Source organism: Protopterus annectens, chromosome 1.part0 (genome assembly GCF_019279795.1).
Source record: "Protopterus annectens isolate FY-2018-M chromosome 1.part0, PAN1.0, whole genome shotgun sequence".
NCBI lineage: Eukaryota > Metazoa > Chordata > Ceratodontiformes > Protopteridae > Protopterus > Protopterus annectens.
In genome coordinates this window covers 1173023282-1173041622 of record NC_056725.1, presented here as the reverse complement: position 1 = coordinate 1173041622, position 18341 = coordinate 1173023282, and the positions used below count along the sequence as shown (strand labels likewise).

The following is an 18341-nucleotide window of genomic DNA, read 5'->3' as shown; positions in this document are numbered from 1 at the left end:
TCCCTCCCAGGCAGTTCCGAGAGAACCCGCCCAAGAGCTAGGAACTCCAGGGACCAAGTCTCAGAGGCAGATGTAGGAGCCGAGGCTATAGGGGCAAGGAGGCTCAAGGGGAAGGACAAGGGTCCGATGCCACTCACCCCTCGGAGGAGACCATGGAAGCCCGACCACCAAACCTCTAAGGAAGAGGAGATAAGAGTAGAGGCTGAAGGAACAGAAGGGGGTATCGGCCTCCAGCCGTAGCAGTAACCATTCGAAGACTCCAACTCCAAGCTCTGGGGTAGAGTTGAAGGAGGAACTGTAACTGGTGTGGACCCACAGTCGCCTGTTGAGACGGACTGTGTAACATTTGGGCCAGTACCTGTGACTTGAGTAATCTACTGACCACTCTCTCTAGGTCATCATCTGACAACCTGGATGACCTTGAAGATATCGGCTCCAAGGAAGGAGACCTCGACCTCTTCCTGGAATGAGCCGCCGGAGCCGATACTATAGATCCTGTGGCCGACAGGAAGGCTCCAGCCGAGCCGATACAGCCACCCACCGATAGCCATCGGTGCCGAAGCCAGAATCGGCTCCAGCCGGAGCCGATCTCGACTCAGTACGAGCCGAGGCCGCAGGCTTAGGAACAGAAGCCTGGGCCTTGGAAACTCTTGCTGGTTTTGATGGAGCCGACTTAGCCGAGAGCCCTCCGCTTAAGAAGGCCCCTAAGAACCAGTTTGTTATGTCTCCTGCAGGACTCTCTGGCTGAAGGAGTGACAAATAGCACAGGAGTCCTGCAGGTGAAGAGGGCCCAGACAATACAGGAAGAAGTGTGACCGTCTGTCAGAGACATCTTCTGACCACACTTCTTAAAACCTGAGACCCTCTCCTTTGACATGGTGCCGAAAACACACACACACACACCAGTCAAAAATTAACTTAAATAAATACCAAAAGGTATTCTACAAAACCACACACACCCTAACAGGGGATGGGAAGGGTTTTTAAGATACACTAACAAAAATAAAGGAGACAGGGAATTTCTGTCAGAAAGGGAATAATATAAGTTTAAAACTATCAATACAAGGTTTTTACTAAAAGGGGCTTAAAACTCACAAAGTGAACAACTTACCAGGAGCTGGTAAAAGAAGACCTCCCAAGCGAAGACAAAACAGATCTGGGTACTTACTGCCTTGCATCATGGGATATGGGGCTGCCTCGAGCTGGTAAAAGGAGTTCTCGAGCTCGAACCCATCAAGCAAGAATGAAGGCGAGATTGACAACTTAACATGAGTCTTTCCCTCTTGCTCACACCTGGTGAGAGTTTCCTTCACTTTGGGCCCAAAGAGAGATGAGCCATCAAAAGGGGTGTTGACAAATGAAGACTTAAAGGGCTCCGCGAAGGAACACAAGTACATCCAGGAAAGTCGTCTTAGGGCAACTCCTGTACCCGCTTGCTCTACTCGTCCCATCAGCTGCATATGATATGAGATGCATGGATGAATTCACGATGGAATTTAGGGTAGTGAGCTGGGCGGCATCTTTGTCAGAAGTCCCTGCAGCTACAGTACCCTGAAGAGTATCTCTCAACTCCTAAGGAGATCTCTTTGCAGTCTGGTGAAGTGGGTCAAATAGCTCAGGGATCGGAGAGTAAAAGTCGCTGAACTAAACATGTGTTTCCTATATCGATCCATCCATGATTCTGGACTCCATGTTAGGAGGATGGATCGTCGAGGAAGTCTCAGACATTTCCTTCTTGGTGGCTGCCACCGCCACCACCATGGCATCAACAGGGACTCGCTTGGACAAAAAATCCTTATCTGCGAGTGCAGAAATTAACTTGATGGGCCTCTGAGGGACAGGCTCCATGGACTCCAGTGACTCCCACGCCCTTCAAGAGACCAGCTGCATGAGCTCATCGAAGGGCGGAGACACCCAAGAGGTGGAAGGTTGAGACTCGAAAGCCTTCAGGAGAACTGACTCGTCCTCAGTAGGGCATTTGGATTGCCAATCACCCCTTTGCCTAAGGATCTCGAGCATCTCCGCAAAGGACATATCCTCAGAGGGGTGATCGTGGGGACCCTTCTGACTCATCCAAGTCAGTATCAGATGTCAAAGACTCCTGTGGGGAGTCCAAGGGTCTCCTATTACACAATCTCTTCCTGAGGGCCTCCTCAGTGGGAGCCTCTGGGGAGGTCTTGGAAGAGCATGGGGTTACCTGAGGCTCCAGGGTCTCTACACTTGGCCTGGACAATGGAAGCAGAGGCGGACACAGGCACTTTAGGGGAAGAGGAGGCCAGACCTGGTGTCGAGGATGTCTTTGGGGACAAGGCTCTCCTCATGGCTTTGAAAGCATCACGGCTTAGATGAGAAGGAGTAGACTGACCCGAGAGAACCGCCATCCCCTCCCGCACCGAGCCGGAGGTAGGAGCCGAGGCCCCGAGAGGAAGAGTCGGCACCGACAAGTCGGTGCGACTATCCTCCCCGGACCAGACAGGAGAGTGTCGGCCCCCAGAGTCCCTGGGCGGCGCTGAGGATATTAGAGTAGATGGAACCGATGACCCCGGAGCAGGTCTTCGCTCCAAAGGCTCCATGAACAGCAGGTCAGCCCCCTCTGGCACCGAAGATCCGATGCGGCTCGGAGGAGCAGCAGTCAAATCTGGGATAGTGGTCTTCGGTTCACACGCTGGGGTCAGAACAGACAACAATTTGGCAAGGCCTGGTGCCTGTAAGAGCTTATGCACCAATCGGTCCATATCCAAATCCGAGAGGCTGACAGAAGATCTAGAGGAGTGCACCAAAGGTGCTGATTGGAGGAGTGGCGAGGTGTCTCGGAGCCCGGCTTCAAAACAGTAGTCCAGCTCCGAAAGGAAGAGACACACTGCTCTGAGAGCTGTGGAGCTGAAGTCCCAGAATCCTCCACTTTCTTAGACTTTTTAGATACCTTAGAATCAGTAGATGATTTTGATGATTTAGAGGACTTGCTGACCCCATCCTGGTCAGACAAATCTTCAGAAAAAGGATGCTTCAGCAAACCTCGATTAACAAGTTTCCTTTTCCTCTCTAAAAGAACCCTTGAAGAAAAGGAATGGCAAATGCTACAGGACTCTTGCAAGTACACCACACTCAAACAATACACGCAGTGAACATGCCCATCAGTGAGAGACATCTTTTGCCCGCAGTCTGGACATGTTTTGAATGCAGACTTTGGGTGCCTGTCTTTTTCCTCAGACAAATTAATAAACAATACACAGACTAACCTGGAGGAAAAATCTGTCCAAGGCTCAAGAAAAACAGTTATAATTAACCAACACAGTTTAAAAAATGGCCGGAGAAAAACGGCCAACAGTATAATACAGCCTAAAAGTTAAAGCTATCATTAGGCTTGACTTTAATACAGAACACACTAACAATGGCCCAGGAAAAGAAAGCCAACTCTACTAAAAGTGCAACAGCACATTATCTACACTATGAAAAGTATAACGCACACTATAGAAGGAAAGAAACACACACACTGAATAACTAGGCCTAACACGAGGCCGCTACAAATATGTTAAACTATGAAGCACCAAGGGAATAGGTTTAAAGAGACAACTACAGGAGCTTAATATAAAACTAACTATCTATAAAAGATAAAGAAGTTTTTCCAAAAAACATGCGAAAAGCGATTGTGTGTCAAAAAAAAAAAAGGCTCGAGCGAACTGGAACCACTGAAATCCGTGCCGCAGCAAACTAGAACTGAGGTAATTCCAGCAGTGCATCATGGGATAAGGGGCTTGGTCTCGAGCTACTGGTAAACCTTGAGCTTTGCTAACGGCCGTGTCGGAGCCTACGGATCGGCTCAGAACCCATCAGTGAAGAATGAATGGTGAGATTGAACAACTTCACATCTAGGTATTTACTGTTTGCTAACTGGCTGGGTGGACTGGTCCAAAGACCTTTTTCAACCATGACTCAGGCAGACAGGCAAGAGTAGTACAATCAAATAACAATACAGTATAGTCAAACAGTAGTCATCAAATACAATAAATCAGACGTTAAATAGAATGAATACAGAAATTTTGCAAAAGCAAGCAGGGCATGAAGATAATGAGCAAAATATAAAAATATATGGAGTAAACAACTAAATTAAACAAAGGAAACAGCTGTCAAATGAGATGCGTATTTATAGCCAACACAGAGACAGATGAGTGTGCAGTGTGCCTCTATCCTTATGAAATACAAGGGGGGGGGTCTGTTTATCACAGCTCACTATTCAGATTCCTTTTTGGCTGATGTGACTGCCATTAGAAACAGTTTTCCATGGCAGGAATTTTACGTGTGTTACCAACTTGTTAAACCAGTGGCAAGGAGCACATTTTTCAAACAAGGCTGAGATCTTTGACTGGCACCAATGTCTGTTTAGAAGGTGTGACATGTATGACAGCATTCATGAATTGCTTAACTGGATGCCAGGGAGGCTTCAAAGGCAGATAGGCAGAAATAACAGAGAAATGCAGTTTCAAAAAAGTGTAGATTGGTCAGGTGGAAAAAATTAGAGAGACTGAAGATCATTAAGTATATTTCACCCATATAGTGTGTATGTTTCTCCTCAGGTATCAAAGGGAGAATCTTTTCTACTTAGCTAGGAAAGACTGCCTCCATACTTGGCCTAATGGCCACCTTCAAAATACATCTGGTCTTTAGGATCAAGGTGTCCAAAGGGAATAACTGTTACATCTTTCAAGCTTCCAGGTTCAATGTAGACATTTTGGGGTATATGAAAGACATTCACCAGCTCTGCATCAGGAGGTTCACAAACAGCAGCAGTGTGAAAGTAGTCTACCTCACCACTTGGAGCAGGATGCACAACCACTGCTGCCTGGGCTTGAACAGAGGAAATGGGATTATTTCTGGACCTTCCTCCTCTTCGATCTTCTGAATTACCCTAGTCAGTAAGGGAATAAGAGGGAAAACTATAGAAACAGAACTCTCCAAGCCACAAAGTGCATCTACTGTCCAAGTTTCTTTGTGATCAATCCTTTAACAGTATTTCCTTAGCTGTCTGTTATTTAGAAAAGCAAAGATGTTGTTCTCTGGAAAACTCTACTTGTTGGTCATCCCAAGGAATGTCTCTCTGTGCAATTATTAGCTTAAGTGGGTCTTAAGAAATTCTGCTTAGATGGTGTGACAGCATTTCCCTCAGTGGGGATGTGGGGCTTCCTACATGTGCAGACTTCACTGCAAACTTTGTTTCCAGACCTGCAGGCCAGCCTGCACCTGCTTCTTTAAGTACCATGTCAGTGCGGTGTTGTCTGTGACGATCTTTAATGTCCCTGGCTTTCAAGATCTTTATGAGAAACACTGCACCAGCAAAGTCCAGTCCGGACAGGGGGCAGAGGAAATGGGAGGGGATAGATAGCCAGCCCAGTAGCAGCATGGATCGGATAGAGGCCTGCACATCAGAAAGATCACGGGTTTAAGGAGCCTGAGGGTAGACATCTCAAGACTTAGTCCTTTTAGTATGGCAGACATCCTCCTCAATCATAACTGTGGGATTACTGGCCTCCCCTGCCTAAAAGTAAAGCAATATTCCTGAACAAAGGTCTGATCACTTGTACTAAACAGGAGCTGACAGCCTTTAGTATCATGGCTTTGCTGAGGACCAGATACACGTCTGCTGCATCAGTGGTCTCAGATATAACAGATGCCAGGGGCTGGTAAAGTGCCTCTATGGGACTGGTGTCCCCAGACCTTTGGTTTCCACTGGAGTCAACTGACTTTGAGGAATCCCTCTTTTTCTCACTATGCTTCTCCATTCATTTTTGAGGGGGCAGAACATTTGCTGTACTACAAAGGTGATATATGGTGGTAAGCCTTCTTTTGCTCAGACACGCCAAGATGGACTTCAGACTTGGTCTAATAGCTTTCATCTTAAAGACTTGGCAAACCTCACTGTTAGACATGACAAGGTCTAAACCAAGACAATATATATACTTATTGTGGCAGACTTCTATCTTACAAACCAATCTTACTGCACTTGGTAGAGGCACTCATGCCCTATACCTTCATGTGGATTAAATGCCATGTGGATTTATATCAAAACATAAGTAGACAACACTACTCTAATACTATGAACAAGGACAAAATTGTGTTCCCCGATGGGATAGCCATTTAACTGCTCTTTGGTCTGAGAAAGAGGCAGGCAGACAAATGGATGCTATTTGCAGGTGCACAGACAATACATTCAAAAATGGGTCAACAAAGTGAAGATGGTATGGGAGGATTTCACATTTATACAAGGTATGTGAGGACATTCAATGTGAAGGTGGCCATCAGACTGAGATAGAAGGTTGGTCAGTACTAAAAATCTGGCCAGATATCAGCCTGCATCAGAGTTCCTCAATGTGATGCCTGCAATAGTGACCTACACAAAGAGTAGTTTCTTTATAGTAGCTAGCTGCCAGAAGAAGGAGGCTGAGCTGGGGCTATATCTGGCAGACAGAGCATGCATAGAAAACCTAAGACTCTCTGCTGTACCAGAGAAACTGGAAGGAACTGACTTAATTTTATAAAAGCACAAAGAAGCAGCTGGACTGGTATTCCACAGTGTAATTTTGTTAAATGAAAGGGCACATCAACAGTAGGCTCCAAATCTGGCCATGAGAAAGCAGCAAAGACCTGTATTAGCAAAAAATGCAATCATTTGAGCAGAAACAGTTGATTGACAAAACCATGGCAGAAAGAGAAAGTACTAAAAATTGGTGACAACAGAGTATTTGTGAAAAATACTAATTCACTGTACACCAGGCAGAAGAGAAAAAGTATTCCAGCAACTAAGGAATGTTGACAGGCAGGTATGAGAGTCAAGCTGCTGTATGCAGCTGTCTTCAGAATATTTCTTCCTGGAGAACATTTCCGGATGCAGAACAGACTAAGCAGGAAATAAAACATGAGCAAACAAACAGAAGGGGACTCTGCTTTTCATTTTTTGACAATAAAGCTCATTAAGAGACCTACCAGTGAAACATTTACTAGTGTTCAAAAAGAAAATGCTTGAGAGGCAGAAAAAGCACAGGTGTTGACTAGAATAATCAGGAGTACACTGGACTTGAACCAGAGTCTGGTGTTGGGATATGGAGGTGAACAGGAAGAAAACTAGCAACACTGAAATTACTGAGTAAATGGGAAACTGTAATGCATCAATCACATTTGCGAAATGCAAGAAAAAGTGGCTAAGAAAGACTACTGGTGGACTGTAAACCATGTGCCCTCCATCATGTCATTAATGTTTAGAACAACACTAAGAGAAAAAAATAAAGCAAAACAGGAGTTATATACTTAACATAACTTGGTATATGTAACCCTATTTCATTATTCCTCATGACTGGGTCTCAACTGCCTATGCACATCCAAAGTATGAAGGCGATATTCGCCCTTATTAGAGTGGTTAGGAATAAAAGATGAGAAACTGAATATTCTGGTCGATATTTTCAGTGGCTACCTTGGGCATGAAAGAATGATTAGTTCACAAAGCCACCCTGTCCTTATAACATGGTGGTTTGGAGGACAAGGTCTGTAATTCAGAGACTCTCTTAGCCAAAGTTATGGCCTTAAGAAAGGCAGTCTTCCAAGACGCCAACTGAAGCTTTATAGCAGAGAAAAAAAGGGACGAAAAAGAGAGAAGAATATTTGGCACCAGTGCTGAGAAAGGGTCGACATTCCTTTCTGCAGCCCAAAAGGGAAAACGTTTCCACTTACTGTGACAGATCATCTGAATAGATGGTTTCTGGGATGCTAGAATAATTTTCCTGACAGGAGAAGCCATCTTGGACTGTCTTATCACGAGAAGTGGAGAACCCAAGCAGTTAGATGAAGGGATCAAAAGTTGGGAGATTACTGCTTTGACGGATGAAAGATGAAATCTGGAATGGGATCCAGTATCCAGGGGGGATACTTCAGATGACACCGCAGGAAGGGTAACTACACGTGATAAGGCCAGAAGGGGTAATACAAATCATGGAAATATTCAGCCTGTGGACTTCCCGAAGCACCTTGGGGATCAACAGAAGAGGTGGGTCTGCACAGAGGAGACCCGGTTAGCCAATCATGGACTAGAGTCCCTTGGGGACTGCCACTCTGGGGGGATCAGGGCAAAGTACCTGCTGTGTTTACTGTTCTTTGGGGAGCAAAAAGGTTGCAGCAAAGTTGGCGCCATCAGCCGAATATCTGAGATGTCACTGACGGATTGAGGGACCACTTGTGTGGGGTCAGGATAGGCCTGCTGAGTTTGTGCACCAAGATGCTGGACTCTGTGGGTATATGTGCTGCAAGACGAAAGCGACTGGAAGAGATTGCCCATTCCCACACTCTCATGGCCTCTCTGAACAGACAGTAAAAGAATGTGTTCCCCCCTGTTTGTTGATGTACCAGACCACTGACATGTCTGTATGAATTGCCAGTTTCCAGAGGAAGGCAATCCTGAAAGGCTTGCAAGGTAAGGAGGACTGCACTCATCTCTGGAACGTTTATGTGCAATTTGGTCTCTGTGGGGACTACGTGCCTTGGACTGCTCTGCTCTGAAAATGCCCCACCTGGGAAGTGCCCATGGTACCTGTGGCTATGGGCGGGGAAGAGGAAAATGTCTGCCTCGGAACAGATCCTCTGAATGAAGCTACCACGGCAGATGCCATCTGCAAAGAGGTGTCACTGGGATTGGCATGGACATCAGATGACAAAGAATGGACCACTGGACTGCTAGCATACAGTGAAGCACTCACATGTAAAATCGTGCTAGCAGTACAAGGAGAATGTCCGGCAACAACATGGATCCCAGGGCTTTGACGATGAGGTGCTCTTGCGGTGACGGGACCTCCAGGATGGTTTTGACCTGTTGCCTGATCAAGTTCACTCTTTGTGAAAGTAAAACTGCAATCTCTGTGACTATGTTGAGGTGGGTCCCCTATGAATTCTAGGCTTTGCACAGGAGTTAGCTTCGGCTTTGCCATACTGACCATAATGCCTAACCTTTCAAAAGTCTGCAAAAGATACTGCATGGCGGACACCAGTCGATGCCTTGTGGGAGCTGTGAGGGGCTAATTGTCCAGGTCTGGAAAGACCTGAAATCCCTGTAGTCTCAGGTGAGCTGCTACCACTGTCAAGCATTTGGTAAACACCGTGGGGGCTGTCGTGAGTCCAGAGGGCAGGGCTTTGAATTGAAAAAGATTGCCTCCGAGCCAGAAGCATATATGCCTCCTGGAGTGCTTGTCTATCTTGAGATGATAGTAGGTGGCAAACAGGTTTATGGAGCACATCCAATCTTCCTTCTGCAACAGCAGCAGGATGGACTGAACAGTGACCATCCGGAACTTCGACTTCTTGAAGAAATTCAAATTGCTGAGGTCCAAAATCGGATGCAGGTCCCAGTCTTTTTTGGCACCAAAAAGAAGCGAGAATACGTTCTAGATCCTTCTTTATTCTGCTGGGACTGCCTAGATAGCTCTTTTTTCTAGAAGTGCTAAAACTCTCTGGACCAGCTCTTTCTGACTGGGTGGCATGTTGGGGATAAACTTTTTTGAGGTTAGGAACATGGTGACAACAATAACTATTCAATTGATTGCTTTGAGGATCTTAGCGTGCACTGTATGGTTTGGGTGTCTGGGTGTGTTTAGGACAGCCATGAAACTCCTAGCAGGACAGGGCAGGACGCAGGACAGCTGGAGCAACTGAAAGGGGAACTTGAAGAATGGTGTGGGGAAATGGTTCCTGCTCGGGACTCCTCTGTCATCTCCCTGAACTCTGGAGACCCCTCTGCCAAAGAATCTTTCTGGAAGATCTTGAAGGAACTTTACCCGCTGTTGGTTTCAGGAACTTGACCTTTGTGTGGTAGAAAACTTATGACTGGTGAAAACTGAGAAAAACTTGATCCTGAATGCCACAAGTTCCTGCTCATTTCCAGAATGGTCACAAAGCAAGGGTCTACCCAAGGAGCAAGCCAAAAGATTTCAAGATACCTGGCAGGTGCCAACCAGGGGGGCGCCACACCAAATTTCAACAAGAAGTCTCCACGCAATGCACGAGAGCACAATCTCCACCTCATGCTCGAGAGCATGCATGTTCAGAACTGAGAGTCGAGTGAGCTGTGAGGAGTCAGGTTCACATCTTCTCTGAAAACTGAGTGGTTAGCAGGAAGGGATGAGGTCTCCGCAACCGCAAAGGGATGGATGTTGGCGCCTCTGTTCAACCTCCTTTTTTTTGGGGCAAGATGACCACATGATGGCATCGACTGGCATCCTCTTGCTCCAATTTCTCTGTTTGGGGGGGGGGGTGGACTCAAAAAGCCTTCCTTTTCTGACTGGTTTCACACACAAGTTTTCATGCCATGCCCTGCGCGATAACGATAAGACTCTGTACCGCCGGTTGGTCCAGGAAGTAAATGGGCCTGTTCTGAAAGCCTTCAGGAACGCAGATTCCTCAGAATACAGGGCTGGGAAGACCATCCGTCTTTCTGTTTTAACAATGTTAGGATGTCACCAAAGGAGATGTCGTGAGGCGGGGACCATTCCCTTCATCAAAATCTGTGCCCTCACTATGGAGGAGTCCAAGTGCCTCCTCCTGCACTGTCTCTCTTCCATGGTACCTCCTCTGTCAAGTGCTCAGGGGAGGAATTGGAAGAGAGGAGAACCCCTGGGTTCTGGATGCCACTTGAAGGCTATCAGGAGGACTGACACTGGACAGGATAGATGGGCTCAGGGCTCCTAATAGTGATGGGTTGGGATGTACCCGGTAGAGGGGAAGACACTGCTCCACATCTGGAGAGAAGGTCCGCTCTACCACCCGAAAGGCTGAAATACTCGTGGAAACTCCCACCCCATCCCCAGTCACTGAACCCACCAGAGAAGAGGCTGTGTCGCTAGCTCTGGTTCCCAGCTGTCCAGATAGTACTGGTCCAGAACTGTCAAAGGCTGAAACACCCAAAGGAAGGGATTGATCAGAAAAACCCAGACCTGAACTCCTCCCCAGAGTCCAAGCAACACCTTACCTGGAGCCGATACCCACTCTGATCCGATTGCAAGGGAATAGAGCAGGTCAGGTACCCTGACAGACCGGGCAAAACTTGAATTACAAGATCTACCAATGTTTTCCTCTGGTAAACCGGGTCCTGGGGCTCCGAAACAGGGGGAAATCGGGAGAGAAGGCAATGTAGAGACTGAGGATCTTGGTGAGCCCGAATGGGCTGGTGATGCCAAGAGACCTATCTCTATCTGGACCCTAAGAAAATTCCTTCTTCTTCCTGTCTGTATTAGAGGGTAAGAGGCTCCTGTAGGATCTGGAGGAGGAAGAAGAATGGGTGGATTTAGTTGGGGAAGCCAGCCTGGATCCGGCAACCACCCTATGCTGCCTCCCAATCCGAGGATTGTGTCCTATGCCTGGAAGCTGAATGTTTTGGATCCCAGGAAGATCCTTGATGGGGAGCCCTCAAAAATCAACACCGGATTCGATGAACACGTCGGCTCTGCATTTGCTGAACTGCCTGCCTGGGATCTGAGGGAGCAGATGGATCTGAGGTAACAATAATAGGATCCAAGGGCCTCCGACCTGAAGAGACCTCAGTATCTAAAGACGGATTCTGACACACCAGATGCGAGACAGTCAAAGACAGTTTCAGATCCGGAGATCTCTGATCCGAATGCCTAAGCCATTTTTGAGGTACCGGATGAGAAGCACCCAAGGAAACAGAAGGGGCTTTCCTCTTGGATTCCTTAAGGCCATAGGAAGAAGGGGAGTCTGAGACAAAGGGACCCCACCCCCCCTTGAGCAATACCCTTGAGCAACAACTTGTTCTGGCAATCCACCAGTGTCAGAGGGTTGAAAGCAGTGCAAAACCGAGCAACCAGCCTCGAGGTGGTCAGATCTCAGACAACAGACACTTCTTGTGGGCATCAGAATTAGGCATCTTACACCTACAAGAAGGGCATCTTTTAAAACCCATAGGTTTGTCTTTTTCCAACATAGTTAAAACACCCACACAATACTAAAAAGAAGAGAGACAGCTTAAAGGGGATACAATGCAATCAAAATCCCCAACTAAACTCTGCAAGACTAAACTAAAACAGGGGAGACATAACCCCTTTGACTGAAGTCTAAGGGAGAAGAGAAAGGAAGGGAGGGGAAAAAATTACACCAACCCTAACGCCAGCAACAGCTAAACAAGGGAGGGGAGGATCACTACAAAACTATAAACTACTATATAAAAGAAAAAACTACTTACCTGAAGGTTTTTCCTGTGAAAATTTCCCTGAAAAATCACTTTGAGCCAGGAATCACATCCGTGTGTAAACATGGTAAATGAGATGGGGAGGGGGGTAGTATGTAGAAAGGGATTATGGGAGAGGGAGGAGCTCCAGCCTTGAATCTGTGAAGTGCTGGATTGGATCCAAGACTCAGTTGTGATGAATAATGAAATAGACATTAGATTCAATATTTTCTTCAAGAAAAAGGTGTGGCTATGGGGTCTGTTTGTGGGTCCCTATATGCTAATGGAGTGATGACTGAGTGGGAAAGAACATTTGTCCTCAACAGTACTTTCAAAAATTCATGGTGCTTCTACACAAGAAATCAGTAGTAAAGGGGCAGTTCGTGTGTGCAGCACGATAAAGTTGTTCACTGGCTTTAAAGGACAAGTGTAAAAGACTTAAGAGTATGTTAGAAGAGGAAATCCTGAGTTTTTTTATGGATAGCTCTATGAATGAAGTCGTATGTAAAAAGATAAATACTTTTTTCACTCCTATTTTAGTAGGTAAAGTGAATACAGAAGTCCTGGCCACCAGTCATGCTATTTCCAACTCACTGGGGGTTAAGTCCAAGCCAGACTATAAATGCAGCTTTACCACCACCTTTTCTTTGGATAATGATTGCATTAAGTGAGCTTTAAATAAAAACTGGGACATAGAGAATGACGGTGTTGCTTTAAAAGATAAACTTGGTGACAGGCCTCTGAATCCATAAAAAGACGAGAGAGAGGTTAACACAACCCATGGGGTGTCTCAGTGCGGGAGTTGCAATTATTGTAAGAACATATTCTGTGGTGATGAGTTTACTGTAAAGGGCGAACAGTTTAAAGTTAAAGGGAAATATAACTGCCAAACTAGAGGGGCTGTCTATTTAACTCTATGCCAGGTTTGCCTTGGCTTTTATGTGGGAAAAACCAACAGCATGCTAAAAGAAAGGATATATAAACACCTCTATGAGATTAGGAGAAAAAGTAATAAAACTCCCTATCTAAACACCTGACTGTCCACAGCATGATTTTAAATTTGTGGTGTTTGAATAAATGGCTATGAATCTGGGGGGGGGGGACCATGGGGAAAAAAGAATTGTATTAGCAATTACGTCTTAATGCAGTCAGTGCCCCAGGCCTGAATGAAGTCTCCTTGCTTACTTTGCTTTAATTAAAAGCATACATGCGACAGTAGCAGCAAAGCAGTAGTTCGAAAGTTTTTGAACATATTGATTTTATTACATTTCTTTTTTTTGTAATTTTTTTACATTTGATATTTATGAAAGAATTTCAGCTTTTTACAGAGCATTTTTACTTTAAGAAGACGAAAGCTCTTATCTGCATTGTTTATTAAAGAGCAGTGTTTTCTGCAGTGACCAATGTAGCATCTGTGTTTATTTTTGTTTGCTTTTTGCTTACTTTTACAACTTTCTAAATTTATAAGAGCAATACTTAAAACTGCACCTATTTTTGGGCCTTTTTCTCCTATTATTTTATGTCTTTGTCTAGATTTCATGCCCTAAGAGGTTGAGATGCATGCTGTCTACTGGTATGGACATCAATGCTTCCATGTGAGTACCCATGATGCTCTGCAGCCAGTTCTTAACTTGTGAAGGACACAAACACCAAACCAGATCAGAAAAATGGTCGAGACCATAGGCTCATAGGTTGGTACTGGGCTATCTGCCCGAAGGCATATATTAGCCCAGCCACGTTGTGCGGTATTCACCACCCCTTTAGTAGTTCCCTAGACCCTTGTACTAGCAGCCAGTACCCTTGGCCCCTACCTAGTAGTGCTGTTGGTGTGATCCCTGGTGTGAACTTTCTGTTACTCATCCACTCATCAAGGTTCCTCTTGAAGAGTGATAGTGAGGGGCTCTGTCTTATGTAGATCGGGACCCTGTTCCATAGTAAGGGAAGTCTCTGCGAAGAGAATCGATCCCTCCAGTATGTTCTATTCATTGTTGTGTTGAGGTTTATATCCTTAGAGCGTGTAGCTTGAGTAGATTTGGTTTTGCTAAGATGGAGCATGTTCAACAATTCTGGGTTGGACATGGCTCTGTACGTTAGACAGAGAGCGCCTCTGAGAAAGATCAAAGTTTTGAAACTTCAAAATTATAATAATAAAAAAACAACAAAAAACATTTTTTAAGTTTTTTTGGGGGGACGACCGCCTGCTAAATAAATATACCAACTCTGAGATTGCACTAGAGCAAAGAAAATGGTAAATTTCACATTCTGCACTGTACGGCGATGTCCGTTCAAATCGTTCGAAGTTTCAAAACTTTGATCATATGGTCTCGATCATTTGCAGTTCGAAGTTTTGAACCTCTGAACTTGTGAAGGGAATCATACACACACGCACACACATATATGGATGGATAAATGACAAAATAAATGAAAGCCAGCAGCCTTGCCTAGAAATTACACCAATGCATAAATTACTAAACAAACTTTCCCCCATTACACTAGTTATTAAAAAAAGGCAAACCAGAGACAGGAAACACTCAGTATCTGAGACTATTTTTTTAAAGATTAATTTAAAAATGTAATTAAAGGAAAAAGACAGATGGCAAGAAAAAAATCAATAACAAAGTTATCTATGATCTTCAAAAAGACAAAATGAAAGAGGAGGCAACAATCTTACGGAAAAGCTGACAAACAAAATACTCTCTATATATACATATATTTAAAAAAAAAAAAAAAAAAAAAACATTTTCTTTAAAACCGACCTCAGGAAAGTGAAGACTGTAAACTGGATGTGTAACTTTGGATTTGGTTTCTAGAAATGCTCTTTCTTTTCTCTGAATGCTTTGCTGAAGAGCTTGCCATTCCTGTAGATGACAAAATATACTTTTAAATTAAATGACATCTAAAAATTCTGCAATGAAAGACCACAAATTAAAAGGAAATAACTTCTGCTAAGGAAAGGTTTATATCAAACACTCTTGAAACTAACACCAGAATTTCTGCAATACTTTTTTTTCAATGGAAATTATTTAGAATTGTTTGCCAAGAGATACCCCACATTTGCTAGTTAGTGTCTCTCTCACACCTTCAGCAATTTTATGAGGCTTAATTGGAGTTTATGCTTCTTTTTTAAAACATAGCCTACCTTTGCCATAAAAGAAAAACATTGCTTAACAAATACACTTCTCTACCCAAGTAGATCTCTTACAACAAAATATATTGCAGTAACTTGACAGAGGTTACACAAGTATCCTTTTCAATTAAATCAGCTGCAACCAATACCTACCATTTTGCCTTTAAATGCTTAAGCAGTACTAAGAAAGGGGAAAAATAGCGGGCATCACTCTATACAATGGATATAATTTTGGTTAAGTGTCAGTTTTTTTCTTCTTTAGGGCCACTATAAAACATTTAGTAAGACTGACAGTAATTTGAAAAATGCTCCGTCACTGCACCACTACTGAAATTAACCTCAACTCTAGTTTTAATATTTAGTTTTTATTACTCAAAGTTAATTCCTAAGGGAATAAGCCTCTCTCCTTTGACTGCCTTACTGCCAGTGATGAAAGAATGGTTATAAGTGAAGAGATGAAGCCTCCCCTTCTCAGTTTCTTTCCTGGACAGGAGCTCACATACTAGAACAAATATGACCAGAAAATATCATAGTGCGAGGACACTTACCACAGAAGAAGGATCTTTAAGGAATATCAATACGCAAGTCACAAAACAAAGATAGTGTAAGTGGGAGTACCCCCCCCGACCCAAGTTGGACAAGTACCAGCAATAGCAGTGATGTTAAGTGGAAAGCAAATGCAAATGCTGTATACAAGACCAGGTCTTCTGAGTGAGAAACACTGCCTTGGGACAGTGCACGATGATAACAACCTTTAGCAAAATAAAAGTACAACTACCTCTACCAAACTTTTACTAACCACCAACATAGAAGAAAGCACACAGGCTACCTCCACAGACTATGGGCAGGTACCCTATTGCTACAATGATCAAACGTGAACAAACAAAAGCATATTTTTGTGAGCATGCTCATTGTAACAGTACACTTTTGAAGAGGTCACTGTAGCGGTAAATCAAAACATAACAGAAGATTCCCAAGTAGTTAAAGGATAGCCACAGAATGGGCATGCCTTTAGCCTGTGATTCTAACTTGTAATGCTTCCTATAAAATGGACAGTGACCATGACAGTTTCTAGCATACCTTCAGCTGAAACATTCTCAAAATATGATGCAGCAGCTCTAATTTACTGTGCCTTAACAAGATCTTCCAGTGCATTTTTATTTTTATCATAACCAAAGTTTAGCGTTACCACCAGTCCCACTTTGCGAGGGACAGTCCCTCTTTGGGCAGTTGTGTCCTGCAAAAATATTGTAGGAATGGCAACTGTCCTGAAATATTACGGCAAAATTATTTCCTATATTTTATGTAATAGCTGCATAAAACAGTTATTCTGTATCTGAAACACCTAAATGTTATAAGAAACGGAATAAGCAACTAAAATGCTACAAGAATAAGCTTTTATTTAGGCAAAAAAGTCAAGTTCTGTCCCTTGTACTGGCCATGGGTATGTTTTGGCCTGCAAAATCTGATGTTTGTACCACAATTGTCCCACTTTGGCCATCTGAAAAGGTGGTAACCCTACCAAAGTTAACAGAGTCTGGCCAGCGAGCTGTAGCTGGCACATCTAACACCTGGTTCCCATTCCTATGCAATGCCCTACCCAGTCCGTTCTTTAAAAACAGCGGTGATGCAATGCCCTACCCCCTCAGTTCTTTAAAAACAGCGGTGATAAAAATAATGAAGTGCACTTCTGCATTTCTCACTCGCAACCTCTAATACTTTGTGCCTGGAGGGCCACCACTCTTGCTACACTACTGCCGGTAAGATCCTTGAAGCCAACTTCAGGACTTTTTGATCTGAATGACTAAAATGTCTTTGTCCTGTGTGAAAAGTAAGAGAAGAGCTTTCCTCAGGAAAGTGATCCACATATGCCTGGACCAGAGTGGGACCCAGTAAGACTTCGGTCTTATCCAATACCATCTTTTGGAGCATCCTTGGTATAAGAGGCAAGGGCAGGAATATCCAAAGATCATTCACACGGAAGGGGTTAACTGAAGTCTTCCACTGCCAAAGCTTTCCTCTACATGAATCTGGAGCAAAAATGTTTGAAGCTGGTGATGTGATTTTCATCCGATGTTAATATGGCTATTTGTGGCAAGCCTCATTTACATATAATGGATTGGAGCACTTTTAGTTCCAGTATCCATTTTCAGCTTCTGATACTGGACTGGCTTAGCTTGTCTTATCACATTCTGGGCTGACAGTATATAGAAGACTTGGAAGTGCAGACCAAAATGGACTGCCAGTTCCCAACTCCCAGGGTTCTGGCATAAGCTTTGATTTGAAATATTTTGATACCAAGAGGAATGCTATCATTTATTTCACACCGACATTTGATCTAAAAGGTCCTACTTCGGCTGCCTTGCCTTCAAGATTGGTAGGTGCCATCCATCACACCCAAGGTCAGAAGCATCTAAGACCAGAGTCTACTCCTCTTTGGGATCATCAAAGGTCTGCCTGGGTCAAATTCCACCTATATGACCACCAGGTGAACACTTTTCTAATGGCATTGATGACAGGAATTATGTGACAGAGAATGCAATGTTCCTGTCAGATATTTCAGAGATACTTTTAGATCTTTCCATCTGCAGCCTAGCCAAGTGTACAGAATCAAGACTGATGCTGATATTTGACCCAGGGCCTGGAGTATTACACTGGCTGCTGTATGGAATGTCTGTGCCAGTCTGCAAACAGGAGTTTCAAATGGTGGGCCCTTTCCTTGGGGAGGTAAAGGTGCCACCATCTTTCCTGTATTTGGAAAGGTTCCCAGCAAAACATTTGAGCTCTCTGGAAACTGGTTCAACTTCAAAAGGCTCAAAGAGAAGTCTAAATCGGTTAGGCAATCTGTAGTTGTGGACAAAGATATGACCACTCCTTCCAACAGAGACTTGATCAGAAATCTAACTAGGTAGGCCAAGTACGGACTCCTTGTGTCCTCAGAAAGGCAAACATTAGTGTCTGTGGTAATGTGGTCTGGTGGAATGGAGGGAAACCAGGGAA

At 44.3% G+C, this 18341-nt stretch overlaps 1 protein-coding gene across 1 annotated transcript in view; it reads right to left on the bottom strand.

Annotated features, from left to right (window-relative positions):
- SEC63 (SEC63 homolog, protein translocation regulator) overlaps positions 1-18341 on the bottom strand; it is a 1535741-nt gene that overhangs the window by 93479 nt on the left and 1423921 nt on the right. The window contains exon 24 of the mRNA XM_044065412.1: positions 14971-15072. Within this exon, the coding sequence (XP_043921347.1) occupies positions 14971-15072 (102 nt within the window). The remainder of the gene's footprint in view (positions 1-14970; positions 15073-18341) is intronic.